We start from the raw sequence: 21,074 nt of genomic DNA on the forward strand, positions 1-21,074 counted from the left end.
TAACAAGTCTCTGTTCTACTATTTTTCATCAGGGGGAAGAAAGACCTCACACAGATTCATAATATCTTCTACACAGTAGAATCTTTTAACACTAAATTTCTATGAATATGTAAAAAACTGCTCAAATACACCGCCTTTTTTAAATATCTCTAATGTAGTATTAGAGGTTTGTTTTGATAGCTATCTTGTTTATCAGCTTCCTCCCTCCAACTGGCAAAAAAAAAAAAAAAAAAAAAAAAACACCCAACTGAAAATAACCGTGGCTCTCTTTCTCATTCATCTATCGATAAGGAAGATATCTGAAGGTAACTAGCAAGAAGATATTAAGTAGCTCTAGCAAATTAGAAGACAGACTGCAGTTTCCCACTATGACTCAATAACTAGATAAATTATATGCCGTCAAATTCATTCAGTATCAAGTACAGACTAATTTTCACTTTATAGAAACTAAAATACACAAGACTGTGGTATCTTCCTTAACTCCCACAACTCTCCTTTTAAGTCTCCTTAGGATCATCTCCAGGAACATACAGTTGTTGGGGATAGAATAATCATTCACTAAGATGTTTTCTGTTCTATATCAGCTTTAAATAGAAATGTCTATTGTAATGCAAAAATTGCTAATGTTCCACTTTCTTTCATTTTACAGTCATTTGATGAAATGTACATACATTAATTTAAACCTCTAACAAATTTAAACTTTTAAATATTACTTGGTGTTTATGCTAACACCATAGTATCCTCCATTTACTGTCTGAAAAAAGCATACAAGATTAAAGAAAGATGAAGGGTGACTACTACCTAAAGTTACAAAGTGACGAAATGGGTCATCCACCTCAGAACTGATTTTCCTGCTTGTATCAAGTCATTCAACTCTTTTTCAAAAACTGTAAAAACACTCAGTGTTCCTTAAAATGTTCTGGGCAGAGATTTCACTGAAAATCTGATTTCAAAAATAGGTGGATTTCCTCTACAAACTTTTACCTATTAAAGATATTAAAAAGATCTTAATCCTCTGAAGTCCATCCATGCAAGAACCTCTAAGGATCCCAAAATTTAAGGTCTTTAAGAGCCCTTGCTTGCTTATGATAGTAAGCTGGCTGTGGTATCTGTTACATGTGCATGCTATTTCCTGCCTAAAAAGGGAAGGATGATTTCACAGATCCGAATGGTTGGGTAATATATATCCTTTCTGAACCATTGTGTTTATAAATGGTCTTTGGTCAAGCATATTCAATTCCAAATCTGGTATTCAAAAGTTTCCATGACCTGATCCTTTTTTTCTCCTCTCCTCTCCCCTCCCCTCCCCTCCCTCTTTATTTCCCCTTCCTTCCTCCCTTCCTTCCTTCCTTCCTTCCTTCCTTCCATCTTTTCAGAAAGAGGGAGAGAGAGAACAATCGAGGGAGAGAGAAATGTTAAGCACACTCCACACTCAGTGTGGAGCCCAATGCAGGACTCAATCCCATGACTGTGGGAACACGGAAACTGATCATTTGACCTGAGCTGAAATCAAGAGTAGATGCTCAACCAACTGAGTCACCCAGGCACCCTTGACCTGATCCTTTTTTAACCTCATCAACTAATTAATTTCCTTATTTCCTCATCTTTTCCCTTCTAAGTTTATTATTTTCCTCTCATTTGTAAAGTCTCTCTGCCATTTATTACTAGCATGTTTTGAATTCTATTTTTCAAGTATTGTGCTAGATGCTCTATCTGCTTTTAATATCTCTAGTCCAAGCTATCATTTTGTAAGATATCTCTGTTTTATGGATGAGATAACAGAGGTCCTAGAAGGAGAAACATGTATGAAGTCCAAATTTACAGCTAGCAAGTATGATTCATGATTCAAATCCAGGCCTAACTGCCCGAAGCCTTGCTTTCAGCATCCAATACAGCTCCAACTTTTCCTTTCAGTTATCCTCAACAGTCAAGAAGTATATCCCTGGGGACTCAGGACTAGCCATCCCAAGACTAGAAGCAACTCATTCAAAATACAACACTTCTTTGAACTCATGTGTCATCTTTGAAATTCCTATGACTTTTGCCTATTTCTGAAATGATTCTATAGAGATTTAAAATACCTTTAAGTACATATTAGAGAAGAAGATTTACAATAAAAGAAACTGCCACATACCTCTAAAGATAAACAGAACCATGTTTGACAAACAGGTCTTAAAATGATATTGATAATTTCAGTCCATATTAACTCATCTACCTCTAACTTCTGTAGTACTTTTCAGCCATCATTATACATTTAGCACAGTACATATCACTTATTGTTTCATGTGTTTATTTCTCAAGCCAGATTTTAGTATCTGAACAGAGATGTTCCCATGTATCCCCCCATAGTAATTAATTTGTACAGCTAGGCTCTATACCCAGTGCCTAGGACAATAAACATTTGATGAGTGAATGAGTGAATAAATGCATGGGGTAAAATGGGTGGGGCTTCAGAGTCTAAAGACTTGCGTTTGAGACCAAGCTAAGCTGTTTTCTGTGTGTTCTTGAGCTAGTCATTTAACCTCACTGAGTCAAAGAAATTATAATAATGTCTACTTTAGAGAGATTTCTTAAGGATTAAAGAAGCATTTATTTGAAAAAGTTTGTTCTTTAACAAAACTTACCAAATATTATTTATGAAGTTATTAAATGACCAGTTGAAATAGTTTAATTTTAAGAGCCAGGTGAACCAAGATCTTCAATATATCACATTTGTGTAACGAAGTAATTTCAGAAAGAAAAGTAACTGTAATAATTCCAGTAAAGTATCATCTTTTTAATTGGCCTAAGTATGAGGACATAAAATTATTTTCCTAATGAGATACATTTCATAATGTATAAAGTACTGTTTTATACACTCACCCACTTCCAAATTAAAGATTTGGGGAAAAAAAAGTGGGTGACCCCAATATTCTCAAAGCCATCTCTTTTCTGAATCAAAATTCCAATTCAGTAGGTCCAAGTTGGGGCCCGGGTATCTGCATTGTTTAAAAATGACATGGATGATTTTAGGGCAACAAATGCTAATTTAAAACTAATAACATCAACACTTCTTTACCATTATTACCCACCACATGAACCATGTAACTTTGCAGGTTCACAAAAACTATATAGTCAATTCTTTAGTTTCTTAATTATAATGAAACTCAACTAATTGATTATAAATTACTATAACCCTAGAAGAATCAACCGATATTTTTAAAGTAAACTCTATGCCCAACCTGGGACTTGAACTCATGACTCTGAAATCAAGAGTCACAAGCTCTACCAACTAAGCCAGCCAGGAGCCCCTAACCAATATTTTTAAAATTAAATATTCTAGAAAGTAATCTACTGAACTATATGCAGTTCCACAAAGGAGCCACAATCTCTCGTCTCTGCTCAAGCTAACCCAGTCAACTGAAGCACTTTCTAAATTCCCTGCAGCTATCAGGAGTATGTAATCTTTTTTTTTTTCTTTTAATGTTTTTATTTTTGAGAGAGACAGAGACAGAGAGCAAGTGGGGGAAGGGCAGAAAGAATGGGGGAGACATATAATCTGAAGCAGGCTCCAGGTTCTGAACTGTTAGTACAGAGCCCAACGTGGGGATCAAACCCACGAACTGCGAGACCATGACCTGAGCCAAAGTCAGACACTTAACCAACTGAGCTACCCAGACACCCCAGGAGTACTTAATAATCTTTTATCTGAAATTCTTATTTGGATTTTAGCCAATTCAGTTCCTATTCTATATTATTACAGCAAGAGTCCCACAGAGGTCTGAGGCAGCACTCAGTCAAACATGTATTTCTGCAGCAAAATGAATAACCATTCACACTAAGTGGAATAAATGCTACAAATAGCCTCACTTCAGGTCAGGATAGGTTTGGCCACCAAATGAATTTGAACCAAATTTTTTAAAAACACGTATTTTAAAAAGTCTTCAGATAGTAAAGATTTTTGGGTTTTGAGGTTATAGATAAAGAACTATAAAAACTTTATCTTTTAGGTTTCATTTATATATGACTTTCATTAGAAAGCATCCTCTAACCCACCAAAACTGAGGTTAAGTATGTTCTATATATGGACCAGTAATGCCCTATACTTATTTCTGCCTTAGAGGCTGGCCTTCTGTTCATCTTCCCCTAAAATGTAGGATACCTAGAGTCAGGGGCCACATCTTTTTTCACTATTACATGCTCAAAAACTAGCAAATATCTGCCACATAGTATCCATTTAGTCAACTTAGTGAATAAATAAGCAATTGTAAGTATTAAAACTTTAATCCAGTAAAATGTTATATTATTGCTCTACTTGCTTTATCTGTAAAGTATGATTAACATCAATAAAGATGAATTTCCACATAATACGTTATGATAAAAATCAGAAATCCAACCAAAAAGACTAGCCGACAGCATATGCATCATGATAGTATAAAAACAGTACTTTGTTGCTGTAAAAGAAAACTTTTCCTTAAGTTTGTTAGCTAGGACGTTTCACAAAGTAAACTACAATATGAAATAAATTATTTAACATGCAGTAGTTTATTTGCATTTTTAACATAGAACTTCTTGCATTACACATAGGTAAATACAGTACAGTTGACTTTAGATTTTAATCCATCTGTGGTCCCTTCCTATGTCAAGAATTTTAGAATGTAGAATCTGAAGATGGAAACATGGTTTCTTCTAATTAATATGTTCTATTAAAGTTGACAAATAATTGATAAAAAATTAAAGACATTAGGCAAGATGAAAATGGAAACCTAAGGAAATATTTAAGCAAATAGAGTTATACAAAAATCTTACGATTTTGAGGATCAAAGCACATGTAGTCATTCTTGCACGTACTTTTTTTTTTTTAAACATTTTTTAAAAGTTTATTTATTTTGAGAAAGAGAAGGAGAGAGATAACCAGCAACGGAAAGGTAGAGAGAGGGGGAAAGAGAGAGAATCCCAAGCAGGTTCCAAGCTGTCAGTGCAGAGTCAGACAAAGGGCTCGAACCCATGAACCATAAGATCGTGACCTGAGCTGAAATCAAGAGTTGGTTATTATAACAGTGAGCCACTCAGGTGCCCTGGGCACATGTCTCTTTTAAATGAAACAAACACTTTCCCATGGTTTTCTTTAAAGCCAATGGGTCACTTGAGACTAAAGGATATAGGATTTTCCTCCAGAAGCACAATCTGAAAGATTTCTGAACTAGAATGTCACGTTAAATATGTAATATATTAAAAAAAAAAAAACAGGGAAAAAAAAAAGAAATATATATGAACTTTCTCTGAAATTTGACCAAAATGAGAGTGAGCTAGCTGACAAAACTTCATTTAACTACTAGCTGTATCTAAAATATCCTATCTTATCCACATAGCCAGCCAGTCACTATTCACCTAACATATACAACAACAAGTTGACATCAGAGAAGCCCAGGGAAGCCTGTGTGCACTATGAGTGTCCTATCCCAAATGCAGGAGTTTAATTCTAAGGGGTTTGGGGGTAGGGGGTGGAGGAGGAAGCTCTGTTGCTTCTGATACTAATTTAAAACTTTGCTATGTGGAAACAAAAAAATGGTATCACTTTTCAAGTACAAAATAATTTTGAACCATAGGCCTACTAGATCAGAAAGATCATCTAATAGGAAGTTTACAAAAAGAATTTTATTTTTCATTTGTAGACAGATCACCTTTTCTGACATGCCAGTATCTTTTAGCAAGTTTCTAAATCAATGATATTCAAAAGTGGCCTTCATTATTAAGAGAAGGAATGATACAATATCTGAGATTTACTTTAAATTATCTGGTAAAAATAAAAAATAGAAAAGTGGAAGGACAAATGAAATTAATTTGGCAAAACACTGACAATTACTGAGGTTGAGAAGTGGGTACATAAAGATGTATCATATTATTCCCACTACCTGTGTATATGTTTGAAATAATTTTAATTTGAGATTTTTAAAAATTGGGATAGTATACAATATTAACAAATGCAGATATATGGGCATTACTGACTAAACTACTCTCTAGTTATTGGGTTAACAGAAGAACAAAAAATGGAGTTGACCCTAGTGGAAATTTGAACCTCTTCACCACCCACTCAGTTACATATAGAAGGAAGGTCAATAGGGACTGATCACGTACAAGAAAGTTAAATGGGTCACATTTCTGTGGGGTGGAATATTAATAGGTAGGCTCTAAGTAGGACTGTGCTACAGCAAACATCCTACCCTAAAAAAGCTAGGCCATCTCTGATTGGTACTTAGATTTTAAATTATTGTATTGGTTACATGCAGGAGGAGATGTTTCTAATTTTCGTGATATGTGGGTTGTGGTATTCTTATATGTACTATTCATCCTTTGGAGCTTTGGAAAAGAGATATTCATGAGTTCCTTGGGGCTAAAAAGATAATCCCAGTTTGGAATTACTGAAGAAGCTCTACCAGTTTAAATGGTAGAGCTATAGTTCCTGTAAAAGACCGCCAGTCTTTACCCAGCCATTGGAGCGAGATCCTTTGGCTGAGATGACACAGAAGAAAATATTTACAGGAAATAAGAGGCATTTATATATATTTTTTCCTCTGAAAGAAAAAGCAGATATAATTTATCAGGCTACAATTCTGTGAGATCAAGAGACTGAGATTTCAGAGGAGGATTAAAATTTAGTAAGGTAAGAAACTCTGTTGATTTTATATTGTTTACCTTGTATTGTTTGAGCTATTATGTCATCTCTATTAGTGATATAATCCTGTCAGGTGAGTTTGGTTGTACAGCCAATCTTCTTCAATATAATCCAATAAAAGAAAGCAAAGGAGATATACAGTACTGCCTTGGAATTAACATAATTAATATCCCATCCAATCTATTTAAATGGCTTCTGGAGGTAATATCATATAAATGACAATAAACAAGGCACTGATATGGCCAAACCGCCCATCTCATTGGTCACAGGTAGAAACAGTGAGAAAGACTGAATAGGTGGCCTCAAGAAAACATATTATGATACTTTTTTCATCTCTAAGGAGGACATAACACTCAAGTGAATCACATGCTTATTACTAAATTTACTGTGTTACTGGTTAAAAAAAAAAGAGAGATCTGTTAATCATTAGTGGGTACTTCATGTTTTGTTTCGGTTGGTTTGGGTGGTTTCTTTTTTGTTTTTTATTTTTGAGTAAAAAGAGCAAAAAAGCTCTTCCTCTCAACTATGTCATTAAGAACAGAACCTACTCCAAAATCACCATTGTCTCTCTTGCCCTCCCCTGATCATTCTTTTTTCTGCTTGGAGTACCTTTTTGTTGCATAACTCCCCACCCCACCCCCCTTTTTTTTTTCCAAATTAAGCTCTGCAGACACTTCCTCCAGGAACTCTTCTTCCCTGATGCTGCCCTCCTTTATAGTTCCCTAAAGTACCATTTTTCTTGCATTTCTCTTTAATTATATGACACCCTTAATAGTTTATAAATTTCAGAAGGACAGGATACTTCATACTATCAAATATAAGTTTCCACTCATTTTTAAATGATGTACCATCATTTTATATAGCACTAAGAAAGAAACACAACCAATTGTGAGATGTCAAAAACCTAAGATGATCCAATTTCACAGAAGTTAAATGTGGGGGAATAATATGCATCTTAGAATCAATGAAATTCTACATGTTTTCTTAAAATAATATTTAAAATTTTTTTAATGTTTATTTATTTTTGAGAAGCAGAGAGAGAGACAGAGCACAAGCAAGAGAAGGGCAGAGAGAGAGGGAGACACAGAATTAGAAGCAGGCTCCAGGCTCTGAGCTGTAAGCACAGAGCCTGATGCGGAGCTTGAACCCACAGACTGTGAGATCATGACCTGAGCCAAAGTCGGACGCTCAATCAACTGAGCCACCCAGGCGCCCCCTAAAAAATTTTTTCAATGTTTATTTATTTTTGAGAGAGAGCACATGCAAACAAGTGAAGGAGGGGCAGAGAATTAAAAGCCAGTTCTGCACTGACAGCAGAGAGCCCAATGCAATCGACCTGAGCCAGTCGGACACTTGGCTGACTGGGTCACCCAGGCACTCCTGAAATTCTACATATCTTAGTTGACTTGTAGCTTTAATAACAAAATACTGGGCATATAGAAAATGCACATTAAATGTTTGCAAAACAAGTGAATGAATGAATGAATGAATTCAACCTAGCTTGGTGTTTTTCATCAATATGCATTTTGGGATTCATTCAAAAACCTAAAGATTGTAAAGAATAAAAATTTTTAACTTTCAAACCTAAGACTTCGGAGTATAACTTACAAATATACTGGTTCTGACTTTAGTTGGATATCTTAAAATACCAGGAAGGAAAAAAATTGTTTTCTAAATATAACTGTTATGACTTCACATTAAAATAAAACCCACAATGTCAAGTGCTTGGGTGAACAAACATTATTACATTATGGTAGATGAAAAAAGAAACACATTGCCTTGTGGTATCCATTCTTGATGATCTGCACTAATAATACGGAAATGGACTGTAAATAATCCAAAATAAAGGATAATTTAAAATTCCTTTATAATTGTTTTTGAAGTATTTTCACATATTCATATTGTGATTAGATAAACAAAAACACAGACTGTCTGGCCAAGGGGTAGATATTAATAAATTATCAACACTTGTTTAATTTCAGGAAACAAACTGGTTCTTAATCTTGGATTACATTTATAAGGGGAAGATGTCCTAAATCAAAAACTGAAAACTTTCAAAGGATAAAAATATGTTTTAGTTTAATCCAGTTGAGATATTTGCAAATTGCCTTATCATTTCTTGAGATAATAATAAAGTCTAGAACTACTGAGAGGCATAGTGGTATAAAGGAGCAGAAAAACTAAAAGCCTGCAACTATAAGTTTGGAAATCTAGCTTCCTTTCCTTTACATTTTCCCATGTCCTCTAGAAAGAACGTTATAAAAATAACTACCCCTTACTGAACTAGATACTTTCTATACATTATTTCTAATTTTCAGTAACCTAGAGTACATATTAATGTCATCATTTTATACCTACATACATCGAGACTATAAAAGACTGAATGACTTGTACAAGGTCACAAAGCTAGCAGCAGTAAAATCACCTCTAAAGTTTTGACCTATGTATTAAGTAGCTTTCTGATCTAAAGAAGAAAATTCAGAAAAAAACTGGGAAATCTTTTCTGTGACCAGAAACAAAAGAGCCAGTAAAATGAAGACAGCATTACCTTAATTTACACAAAGAAGCAACAAAGTTGCTTTGGGAAAAAATATTCAGAATTCTGACTACTGATAAATGCTGGAATTCTATTTTGTAATGTCTAGCAGTAGTCAATAACTTTTAGATGGAATATGTACAATAATTAAAAACTACTTTTACTAATATAATACATATGTACCTCACAGGTTTATCACTATGGAAGGCTGATTAAAACTTCTCTATGGCTCTACAATTTCAGTATTTCTTTCCATCTTTATCACTAAGGGAGGTAGTTATTGCACAGGAGTTAAGGGCATAGGTCATGGAGAATGACAAGACCAGATAAAATTCTAACTTCGCAGTAATACAGCTGGAGCAAGTTACTTAGCCTTCCTAAGTCTCATTTGCTTTATTGATAAAAATGAGGTTATTAATATCTGACTCACAGAGTTATTATTGTAATGAATAAATGAGATAATGTGTAAAAAGCATTCTACATAGTATACAGTATACAGTAAGTGCCCAATACATGTTATGGTAATATATTTTGGAGAATTCTCTGTTTTATTGAGATATATTAAACAAAAACTAAACTTTTTTATTGGCTGTGGGGTTATAACACAAAGTGGAAGGTGATCTATTTATAGTTCATTCAGAGAGCACGCCTTTTCGGTGTCAGAACGTTTTACCAACAGACTTTCAAACAAAATCCAGATTTTACAAGAGAAAAAGAGAGACTTCAGTCCTTTGAAATTGTAATGGGGAAGCACATTTAAAATGTAGGGCAGAATACAACATTGTTATGTTTTTGCTACAGGAAATGTTTCTCAAGACAAGAGTCAATTTTACCATTTACCACTGAGGGGAGCTGTAACCTAGGAAAAGGTTTATACAGAGTCCCAAGGCTATTTTTAAACTTTCTCACACCTCACAGTATTCATTTAATAAACTCTGTTTATGCCTGCTATTAAAACAGGCTTATGTACCTTTCAGTGGGTTAGATAATATAGTAAGTTTTTCAGAAATTTGGAAATGGTATGGCTCTATCTTAAGAGTAATTATGTAATTAACACTTTTCTAAACAAATACTGTTTTTACCATCAATTACAACTCAAATTTGATTGGCTAACTCTTTCACACATCAAGTTAATAAAGCGACATCAGATCTATAATTGAGTCATGACTATTGAAAACTTAAAGACCATCCATGAGGGAGAAGCTCTTATACGAGAGCGAAAGCTAGCTTTGTAAGCTGTAACCAGTTTTAAGAAGTCTCAGTTTGTTTGATTTAAAAACTTCAGTGACTACTCCAAGCACAATGTTCAGATCTAACCTACAGAAAGGACAGAATTGTTAACATGTATGAACCTTTAACACAATTACACTGGCCTGATAACCAGCCATCAGAACTCTCCCTCCATGTTTGGACCTGATCTTCCCAAGCTTCCCAGCTCTCCTGGGACTAAAATGGTGCCAGCTACTGCTGGAAAAAGTATAGTATTCCTTTTATCACTGAGATATACAACACAGTTAGGTGATACACTGACTCTGGAAGGAAGAATATGCTGCAAGCAAGGCATGCTATAAATCTGCAATAAATATATTTTAGAACTTTAATGGTGATTATGATGATGACAATGGTAAAAGCTAATATTCACTGAAATTATTTAATATTCACAACAACCCTATAGGTTTGTAGCTGAAAAGTTAAGAAATTTCCCACAATCACACAGCTTCTAAGTAGAAGAGCCAAGTGAGGGCTTAAAATTACATCTGACTCTAGAACCCTCGTTCTTAATTCACCGTATTTTCATTGCCTACTTTCCCAAAGCTTCATTTGAAAATATTTATTGAACACCTATTATATGTCTGCTAGTCGTGTGGGATTCCACAGTCTATATATTAATTGAAGATGATTATTAAAGCACCAGTCTAAAATTCCTCAACCCAAAGAGCTAAAGCACGTACTTTATTTTTAAAGATGTCAAAGGGCACTCGTGATTTTGTTCAACAAAGGTTTAAATAAGCATTTGCTACGTGAGAAGCACTATGCTAGATGCTGAACAGATAAAAAGACGAATAAGACCCTTATGCCCCAAACCTAACACAAAGTATACTCATAATTTGGTAGAGTATTTTTACTTTTATAATTGTAACAATTCTGCTACTGACAATAATTTCATTAAGGAAATTCTAAAAGCTATAAACCACTATTTAATTTCCTAAAAGTGACATTTCTTCTACCACCAAAATGCTAGTGTACTTTAACAACATATACAGTCAACAAGGGGAAAGGTGATAAAATTTGCCATTAGCTTACATTTTCTATGACAAATGTCCACTCTTTATCTTCAAATTCCTCTGCATGAGGATCCTATAACAAAAGCAAAATATAAAGTTGAAATAGATTTCATTAAACCATTCAATCCAATCAAAAATATACAAATGGCCTTGCTTTTACCTTTTACCAACTTTTAAAAAATTTTTTTTTACAAATAGTTTATTGTCAAGTTGATTTTCATATAACACCCATTGCTCATCCCCACAAGTGCGCCCCCTTTTACCAACTTTTAAAAAGGGAGAAGCAAAATAGTCTACTCTTAGAAACTTCCGTTAATTTCTCTACATCTAAATTATTTTATATTGAAAAGTTCTCTATTTGATTTACGTTGATGCATGTAATTATCTTCCATCATTGCACCGATGAAAAAAGAAACCTGATCAGAGAGACTGATAATTTAATCAACTATTAAGAAGCGCTTTATTAAGATATAAAATGCTTGGGGTGCCTGGGTGTTTCAGTGGGTTAAGTGCTGGACTCTTGATTTCAGCTCAGGTCATGATCTCAAGGGTTAGTGGGATAGAGCCCCATGCTGATGGGGTGGAGCCTGTTTGGGATTCTATCTTCCTCTCTCTCCCCTCCTCCCTGCTCGCCTGCATTATCTCCCTCCCAAAATAAATAAATAAACTTAAAAAAAGATATAAAGTGCTCAAATAAAAGCCCTCCCCCTGTTTTCATACTCGTATGTTTTAAACTAAAAGTATCATTTGAAACAAGGTTTTCTTTTGAAAAGGTTATGTAAACATCTGGAATTTTAAAGCACAACGAGAGACTTCATAATCTACACAAAATGGCACATCAGCATGGCTAGTGATAGCTTCCTCACTCCTCTCCTCCCATTAACCCTGAAAATGCCTCAGAAACCTGAGAACGGTAATGTAGCCTCCAACCAAATGCAACTTTAAAAAAAAAAAAGGTACACTTTTGCAAGTATTTGTTTGACAAATACTTACTGGGTACCTATTATATAAGAAATTGTAGATATGTAATATGGACTCAAACACTGTTGTCCTTACCTCTGAAGACAAACACAACTAATCTAAGTAAATATGGTGAAAGAAATATTTAGTTTCACCAGAGATTAGAAAACAACACATACTTACAGGAATGAATAGAAGGAAAGCTTTATGAGAAAGAAAGCATCTATGCTAGGTGAGATAGTAGATTTCCACAGATATTTGACTAAGTAAAGGCAAAAGCAACAGAGTTAGGACATAAAAGGAAAGTAGTGGGGTCACATCATATGTGCATTTGCTTATTCAGATACAACTCCACATATTAGAGAAGGCAGAGGGATGGAGGTATTGAGGAAAAGAGAATATTTAATAAATACAGCAGGCTTTGGGCTCAACATTCCACTCTGAGAATGAGGGAGTACACATAGATGGAAAATGGGCTCTGCAATTTCTTTAATGGGGTTAAAGTCCCACATGCTTCTCAGAGGGAAGCATCTTATTCATGATTGATTAGTCTATCATGATTGATAGCACCTTAGTCTATCAATAATCTTTTGCTTTTACTGCCACAGCTGAGTTTTGGTTGTTACCATTTTGTGCCTAAGCTATTTCAAGATAAAAGTGACTACAACAGTCAGTCTCTCTGCCCACCAATCAATCTTATACACAATTATTCTCCCAAACCACAGTTCTGATTGTGTTGGTACCAACTCATATTTATTTAATGATTACTCTCACCACCTATGGGATAAATTCCAAACTCCTCAGTTAGTTCTTATTTCTGTTTACTGATTTTTCACTTTAAAGCACAGTGGCTGGCTAATTCTGAGCTGTACTGAGGCAATTAGTTCTATGAGTAAATTCCCACAAATGGGAATTTGTCAAAAAAAGAATCTGTCAGGGGCGCCTGGGTGGCTTAGTCGGTTAAGCGTCCGACTTTCGCTTGGGTCATGATCTCGCAGTTCGTGGGTTCGAGCCCCACGTCGGGCTCTGTGCTGACTGCCAGCTCAGAGCCTGGAGCCTGTTTCAGTCTGTGACTCCCTCTCTCTCTGACCCTCCCCTGCTCACGCTGTCTCTCTCTCTCTCTCTCCTAAAAATAAATAAAACATTAAAAAAAATTAAAAAAAAAAAAAGAATCTGTCAGAAAGGAGTTTCTTTGGTGGTGCTGGGCGGGGGGAGATAGGAAAGGCTAGACAGAAAGACAGGTAGAAAATTCTACCTGATATTTGTTTCTTCAGCTTGGCCCTGCCCACAAACTAGGTTTGTGGAGAGAGAATACTGTAAATACAGGTTGAAGGAACTTTTCCGTGAGTGATTTAGGTCATAAATAGTGCTACTGAAGAGATCAAGTAATAAAGTATACCACAATGCTGAGCAAAGACACATCTTCCCACCCTTGCTGCCTGGCCTTCTCCCACATTTTGTTGAGGAATGCAGCAGAGTCCCAGCACAGCCAATATAATTAACGACAATAAATATTGACTAAGCATCCACTCAGCCGTAGTTATTGTGCTAAGTGTTTTCATCATCACAGAAACTTATGAAATAGGTAGTATTTTTATTTCCATTTAAAAGAACAGAAAACTGAAACCTCAAAGATGTCCCACCCCACAGTGAATAAGTGTTAAAACTATGTTACAATCCAGGTCTGTCTGACTTTTAGTTATGTTGTAGGTTCAGTTTTACTACTTTGTCCCTAGGACTTAGAAAAGTACCAGGCACAGAGTAGGCTCTCAAGAATATTTGAGGAATGAATTAATGACTATATCTTATAATTTGACAAATCTTGTACACTGCCTTATATAAGACATTTATTAATTCTCCAAGGAGATGAAACATTTTTTTAATGTTTATTTTTGGGAGAGAGAGAGAGAGAGAGAGAAAGCACAGGGGAGGGGCAGAGAGAAACAGGGAAAGAGGATCTGAAGTGGGCTCTATGCTGACAGCAGACTGCCTGATGCAGGGCTCAAACTCATGAGCTGTGAGATCATGACCTGAGCTGAAGTCAGACACTTAAACCGACTGAGTCCCCCAGGCACCCCAGATGAAACATGTTTTAAAAACACAGGCAACATATTACTCCTAAATGAATAGTTTCAGTGGGACCAAAGGACACATCTGATAGGTCAAAGTCGGTAAAAAGACATGAAAGAGCAAAAGTAATGTTCATTTTCAAGCCATTTTTAAATGGCATATCTATACAATTAACTATTTATATTATTGATCAGACAAAAGCATTTGTAATGAAAATTGCTCCTAGCTTGAATCAATTAAGTCTTCTCTGTATCTACTTTCTACCCTCCAGAGTCTCCCGTACCGCTATAGTGAAGAGAAAAATTGAAAATGGTTTAAAGAACCATTTTTCTTTTCAAAACCCTAAAAGGCTTTTTTTTTCATTTACTAGAAACAAGTATTTTCAATCTAATTCAAATTTCAAAAACAAACATGCAGGCTAAAAAAATTAGTATCTGGTCAAGTCACAGGAAAATGAAATATACAACTTTTTTTGTCTATGTGCACACAGGACAAAAAGGGTTCAGAGCAGTACCTTCCTACTTGCAAATTTCAAGATTAAATGAATTGTGAGACTTTAATAAAAGTAAAAGAGAGGAAATACGAAAAAGTTTTCCACTTGAATGTTAATGCTGTTCAGAAACAAGATCCGAAAATCACACTGAAGGAATAAAAAGCTGTTTTATCTTTCTGCCCTTCTGTTAGAATTCCAGGGAGTGGAGGAGTTGGGGAGATAGAAGCTTCCACAGAAAATATTGTCTTAATATTTAAAATGTTCGCAAGGTTGCCTCAATAATACAATTAACCAGAAATGTTTACTACAACAAACTGGGGAGAAAGGGGTATTGGGTTTTCTTCCTACAGACTAAAACTCGAAGTCATAAAAGTTCAGTGATAAGGATATGCTGAACCTTCTCATCAGTACTTGAAAACAACACTTATCTCTTAATCCTCCAAGTACCACATTTCAACAGCCACTTTCAACTCAGAATCACTCAGCTAGTACATATCCTTTTCCCAAACATATGGCTGCCAACTATTTATCAGCCCTATTCTAGCCCCTTACTCTCTATCATCATTTTTTTCAAGTTGTAAAACTATACCCATCATTTTCTTTCCCAATGTAAACAGCAAATCAAATAAAAATATTCAAGAAATTACTTAAAAGTCTTCCTCAAGCATGTCAGGGATCTTGCTGTTGTAATCTATATTCATGGCAGTTTTGTTTTTTTTTTTTAATCACAGACTAGGACATAATATGTGGAGGAAAGAAGAGAGCTAAATCAGTGTGACTTAGCAAGCCACTTTCTTCTTTAGTCTCATTTTCCTTATCAGTACAACAGGAATAATTATACAACTATGGGTTGCTGTGAGAGAATTAAAGGAAATGTTCCAAAGGTCTTACTCCTACCTACCAAGCTTACTGTATCATCCCAGTAAGAGATATATAGGTAAAGGAAGTTTAATAGCCTTTTAGTACAGCTGACTAAAGGGGTGTCAGACAGTCCTGAACCTCCTTAAAAAAAGGTAGACTAGCTACTATCTTACCCCTTACTTCTCTCTGGGCAAATTGTATGACAAGCATTAGTGAGCAATGTTATAATGTCAGTAACAGTAATATCAAAACTATAAAACATGTAAAGTGTTAAGAATATTTCATAAAACAGAATATCTATGATAGAGCATTTAAAAGTAGTATTTCATTCATGGGTTATGTTAACATTTATCACACTCTTCTGTTTTACTGATCTCCGCAGTAGCTCCTGAATAAATGTATTAATTAGATCACAAAATAAAAAAGGACTTTTTTATACACTGATTTCATGCTAAGCCATATAATGTTGCTCTGCTTAAATTTCATGTCCTAAAATATTTGGTGGATTTTCATAAACGTTACATTACTAAATTATGCTCAGTGAGATGTCTTTCTTCCTTCTGTACAGCAAAGGTAACTTCAACACAACTAGAATGATTCAAAGAAGAAATAAAGCATTGTTTTCTAATTTTACCACTTTCAAAAAGGCTAACAATGAGACTTTTCCCCACCATTTTTGGTTAGCAGGTAAGAGTTTGTTAGGAAAGTAAATATTCTAGTGCCTAATGGGGACTCAGTGAGGACTACTTTATAATATTTCAGGAAATATGTAAGACTTTCACACACACAGAAAAAAACATATATGTGTAATAGGCAAATAGGTATACACACAGCTATGTTTTTGGATCTGTCCTTTGAATTTATAAACAGAATCTTGCTTTTAAGCTACAGTACTTGTAAAATATTAATGTCATTAAGATATTTATCAAACATGAATTTAAAACTTCTCTTCTTAAATTAACATTAATAAAATACTTATTGAATACTAATTTTAAAACATATCTTCTGATTAGTCAAATAGGGCTAACAAAAAGAGGCTCAGGACTAAGAATTCCACAAACCTCGCTTTCTACCAAAAAAAGCACTTAGTTTCCTGTGGGTGGGACGCCAGGAGGCTCAGTCAGTTAGGCATCCCACTTCAGCTCAGCTCATGATTTCATGGTTCAGTTCATGAGTTTGAGCCCCGTGATGGGTTCTATGCTGACAGCTCAGAGTGTGGAGCCTGCTTCAATTTTGTGCCTCCCTCTTCCTCTGCCTTTCACCCACTCGTGCTCTGTCTCTCTCTCTCTCTCTCTCTCAAAAATACATAAACATTTAAAAAAATTTTTTTAAGTTTCCTGTGGATAGAATGTCAGAAGTAGTAAAAGAAGTATACCAACTGATCTCAATTGTAACAAGTTCAAAAGGACTCCCAAATTATTCTGACTTCATCGACCATGAAACACCCTGATGACTTTGCAATGGTATAAATTGCTATACCCATAAAAATAATGCATATTAAGGAACCAAATATATAGAACAACACATACTGAAATATTCTCTTTTAGAACCATGATTATAGAATAATAACTTGTATGAATTATAAAAATGGAACTTACCTTAAAAAGTGTCACAGTGATTTCAATGTTTTCAGGAACAGGCCACACTACAACGCCACGGTATGGATTTTTTATTCCAGGTTGCCAGCTATGAGCCTACCAGAATAGTTAAAATAATGGCTTCAATATGAAATACAGGAAATGCAATGTTAATAATTTACAAAAATTTATTGACCCTCTTTAACTATCTAGTAGATCTGCAATCTCCTTGAAACAAAAAAGAGTAATCAAGTAAGATTTTTCAAGCATTAAAGTTGGGACAGGACAGTTCTACCACATGATAGCAACAGATTACTATCTGTAACCAAAATTTCACTCTCTCCCTCCGTACCACCATAAGAATATGCAAAAATGAAGTGTCTCATATTTTCAAAACCTACTATTCATGACTGGATAAAAATTTTATTAGGAAAAGTATTTTTAAAATTATTTTGTGATCGAAATTAAAGGCAAATTCATGCTTTTTTAAAATTTTTATTTATTTTTGAGAGTCAGAGAGAGACAGCATTTGCAGGGGAGGGTCAGAGAGGGAGAAAGAGAGAGAGAGATGCAGAATCTGAAACAGGCTCCAGGCTCTGAGCTTGCTGTCAGCACAGAGCCCGATTCAGGGCTCAAATCCATGAACTGTGAGATCATGACCTGAGCTGAAGTCAGACGCTTAACCGACTGAGCCACCCAGGTGCCCCCAAATTCATTCTTTAAAAGGAAAAACAAACATTAAATGCATACTTTGCATTTAATTTCATTTCCCCTTACTGTTATTTGGGACAAGTAAAGAAGAAAGCAGTTTTCATAGAATTAATATTTCTAACACTTGTAATGTTAAAGATTCTTTTTCCTTGTCAATCTGATTTATCGTGGTTCCCTAAGGACCCTCCAAAATTTGGAAATCATCACTATAGTTCTTTCTTCTTTTTTTTTTTAAATCCTTTTAATTTTTTTTTAATGCTTTATTTATTTCTAGGAGAGAGAGAGAGAGAGAGAGACAGCATGAGCAGGGGAGGGTCAGAGAGAGAGGGAGTCACAGACTGAAACAGGCTCCAGGCTCTGAGCCAGCAGTCAGCACAGAGCCCGACACAGGGCTCGAACCCACGAACCATGAGATCATGACCTAAGCGAAAGTCGGATGCTTAACCGACTAAACCACCCAGGCGCCCCTATAGTTCTTTCTTTATGGTGGCATTTCCAGCCAAAACTGATAGAAGATTAGGTATGCCAAGACATCTCACTTAAAAGTCTATTTTTATATGAGCTGCAGGACCCTCCATGAAAGTGATAATAAAAGGTAACAGAGTGCTTTCTAACTGTCAGTCCATGTTCGAAATTTACTTATGTTTAACTCATTTAATTAGCATAAGAACCCTCTGAGGTAGCTACTATTCATTCATTCATTCATTCATTCATTCATTCATTCATTCACTGACTAACTGACTTACTCATATAATTGATTCTATCTGCTAAGCACTGTCCAGGCACTGGAGTATTTAAAAAAAAAATGTGCCTTAGTGAAGTTAACGATACAGTAGGAAGAAACAGACAAACAAAATAATTAAGTAAAATATACAATATGTTAGACAGAGGCAGTGCTATGGAGAAAAAAATGGAAGAAATACAGGAAGGGGGCAAGAGAAAGTAACAAATGTCAACAGAATAGTCAGAGAAGGCATCATTGAGAAGGAGACACTTGAGAGAAGGCCTCACAGAGGTAAAGGAATCAGATACATAGATACATGGAATGAGAATGAGGCTTTTAAGGAGATGGAACAGCAACTGGAAAGGTGCTAAGGCAGTCAGATAACAACAAGGCCAGTGTGGCTGGAGCAAAGTAGTCAAGGAAGAGAGTAGTAGGAGACAAGGCTGGAGAAATAAGGAGGGCCCAATCTCATATAAGGCTCTGGGAGGCCATTACAAAGACTTTGGCTTGTTTACAATTTGAGTGAAATGGAAAGCCACAGGAGGGTTTTAAGGAAAGGAATAATGCTCTAAATTGTGTTTTAAAGGACACACTTCACTAATACAGTAAGAATAGGCTCTAGACATAAGAGAGGAAACAAGAAGACCAAGTATAAGCTATTGCAATAATCTTGGGGAGAGGTGATGGTGATTTGGCTTCAGGTGGCAGAAAAGTGGTAAAGTGGTCAGATTCTGGATACACTTTTTCTTTGTATTTTCAAGACAGAAACAATAAGATCTGCAGACTACATGAGAGAAAGAAAGTAGCCACAAGGATTTTGCCCCTGAGCAACTGGAAGAAAAGAATTGCTATTAACAGATACAAAGCAAGACTTCAAGAAGAGCAGGTTTGGAAAGTAAGATTGGGAACTCTGTTTTATACACAGTAAATCTAAAGTGCATATTATATATTCAAGTGTATATCTTCAAATAGCCAGCTGGAAATATTTGCCTAGAGTAATAAATCTGGGACTCATTACCATACATAGGTTATACTTAAAGCTTAAGAGTGGATGTGATCCCAAGGGAAGGAGTACAGATAGAGAATACAAATGTTCAAGAACTGAACCTTGGAGCATAACATTAACAGATCCAGGAAATGAGGAGGAGTCAGCAAAAGAGGGTTGGTACAGCAGAAGGAAAGTGTGTGGTATCCTGAAAGTTTGGTGAAGAAAACATTTCATGGAAGGGGAGACAATCACCTGTGCCAAATCTTGGTGACAGATTAGACAAGTCCTGAAAAATAACCACTAAATTTAAGAAGGCAGAAGTCAATTCTGACTTCAGAAGAGCCATTTCAGTGGCATTTCAGAGAGCAAATGCCTGACTGGATTGGAATGGGTTCTTCAAGAATAAGAAAAAGGAAAGTAAAGATATCAAGTACAAATTCAATTCATCTGAATTGAATGTTTTGCTGAAAGAGAAAGCTAGTCTGGCTCTAGTGGTAAAATACTGGCAGAGAGAATTTTTTTAATAAGAGAAACATATTTTTAATGCTGATGGTAAATACCCAGTTAAGAGGGAATTAATGATGCAAAAGAGAAAGAATTACTAGAGCAATATTCTTAACAGTAGAAAAGGAGGCAGATTGGCCTTTGGCAGAAGCACAGAAAATTCTTCCATGATAACAAGAAAAAAGCTAGAGTATACAACTGCAGATGTGTGCCAGGAAACAAATTTAACCGATGAGGAAAATGAGGCATTGACTTGGCCAAGATCACACAGCATTAAGTGGCAGAAATTGGATTTGAGCCCACAAAATAGAAGTGAGAAAGAATCAAGATCATGGAAACTTATGTCCATTCAAATCTTATCATATTTTGTTAGCTAAGATACCAGCAATAGATAGGTTTAGCAGCATCTCCCCACTTCAACTCATAAACTGTCAATAATTTCTCTCTCCATTGCCGTCCAATCACAAAACTTCAGGGAAGGAAAAGGAAGTAGATACTGGCCACAACAGACTTAGCACATCATATCCAAAGGTAAAAAGCTGAGTTCTGATGATTAAAAAGTATCTCTAGAGATTCTTCTATTCCTCTGCCTATTTATGGAAATATGCCTATTGATAATTCTAGAACAAAAACTTCACGAAGTCAACAATCTCTATTTTGAAAAGTAAATTTCTACTACCTTAGATAACCCTTAGTTAAAAATCCACTCT

The 21,074-nt window shown here is 35.4% G+C and overlaps 1 protein-coding gene across 3 annotated transcripts in view; it reads right to left on the reverse strand.

Annotated features, from left to right (window-relative positions):
* EHBP1 (EH domain binding protein 1) overlaps positions 1–21,074 on the reverse strand; it is a 350,991-nt gene that overhangs the window by 236,248 nt on the left and 93,669 nt on the right. For all 3 annotated transcript variants that reach the window (XM_077766441.1, XM_077766440.1, XM_077766439.1), the window contains exons 4-5: positions 17,459–17,554; positions 11,496–11,549 (exon numbers count right to left, since the gene is read on the reverse strand). In XM_077766441.1, coding sequence (XP_077622567.1) covers positions 11,496–11,549; positions 17,459–17,554 — 150 coding nt within the window. The remainder of the gene's footprint in view (positions 1–11,495; positions 11,550–17,458; positions 17,555–21,074) is intronic.

Source organism: Crocuta crocuta, unplaced genomic scaffold, assembly GCF_008692635.1.
Source record: "Crocuta crocuta isolate KB4526 unplaced genomic scaffold, BGI_CrCroc_1.0 scaffold113, whole genome shotgun sequence".
NCBI classification, from domain to species: domain Eukaryota; kingdom Metazoa; phylum Chordata; class Mammalia; order Carnivora; family Hyaenidae; genus Crocuta; species Crocuta crocuta.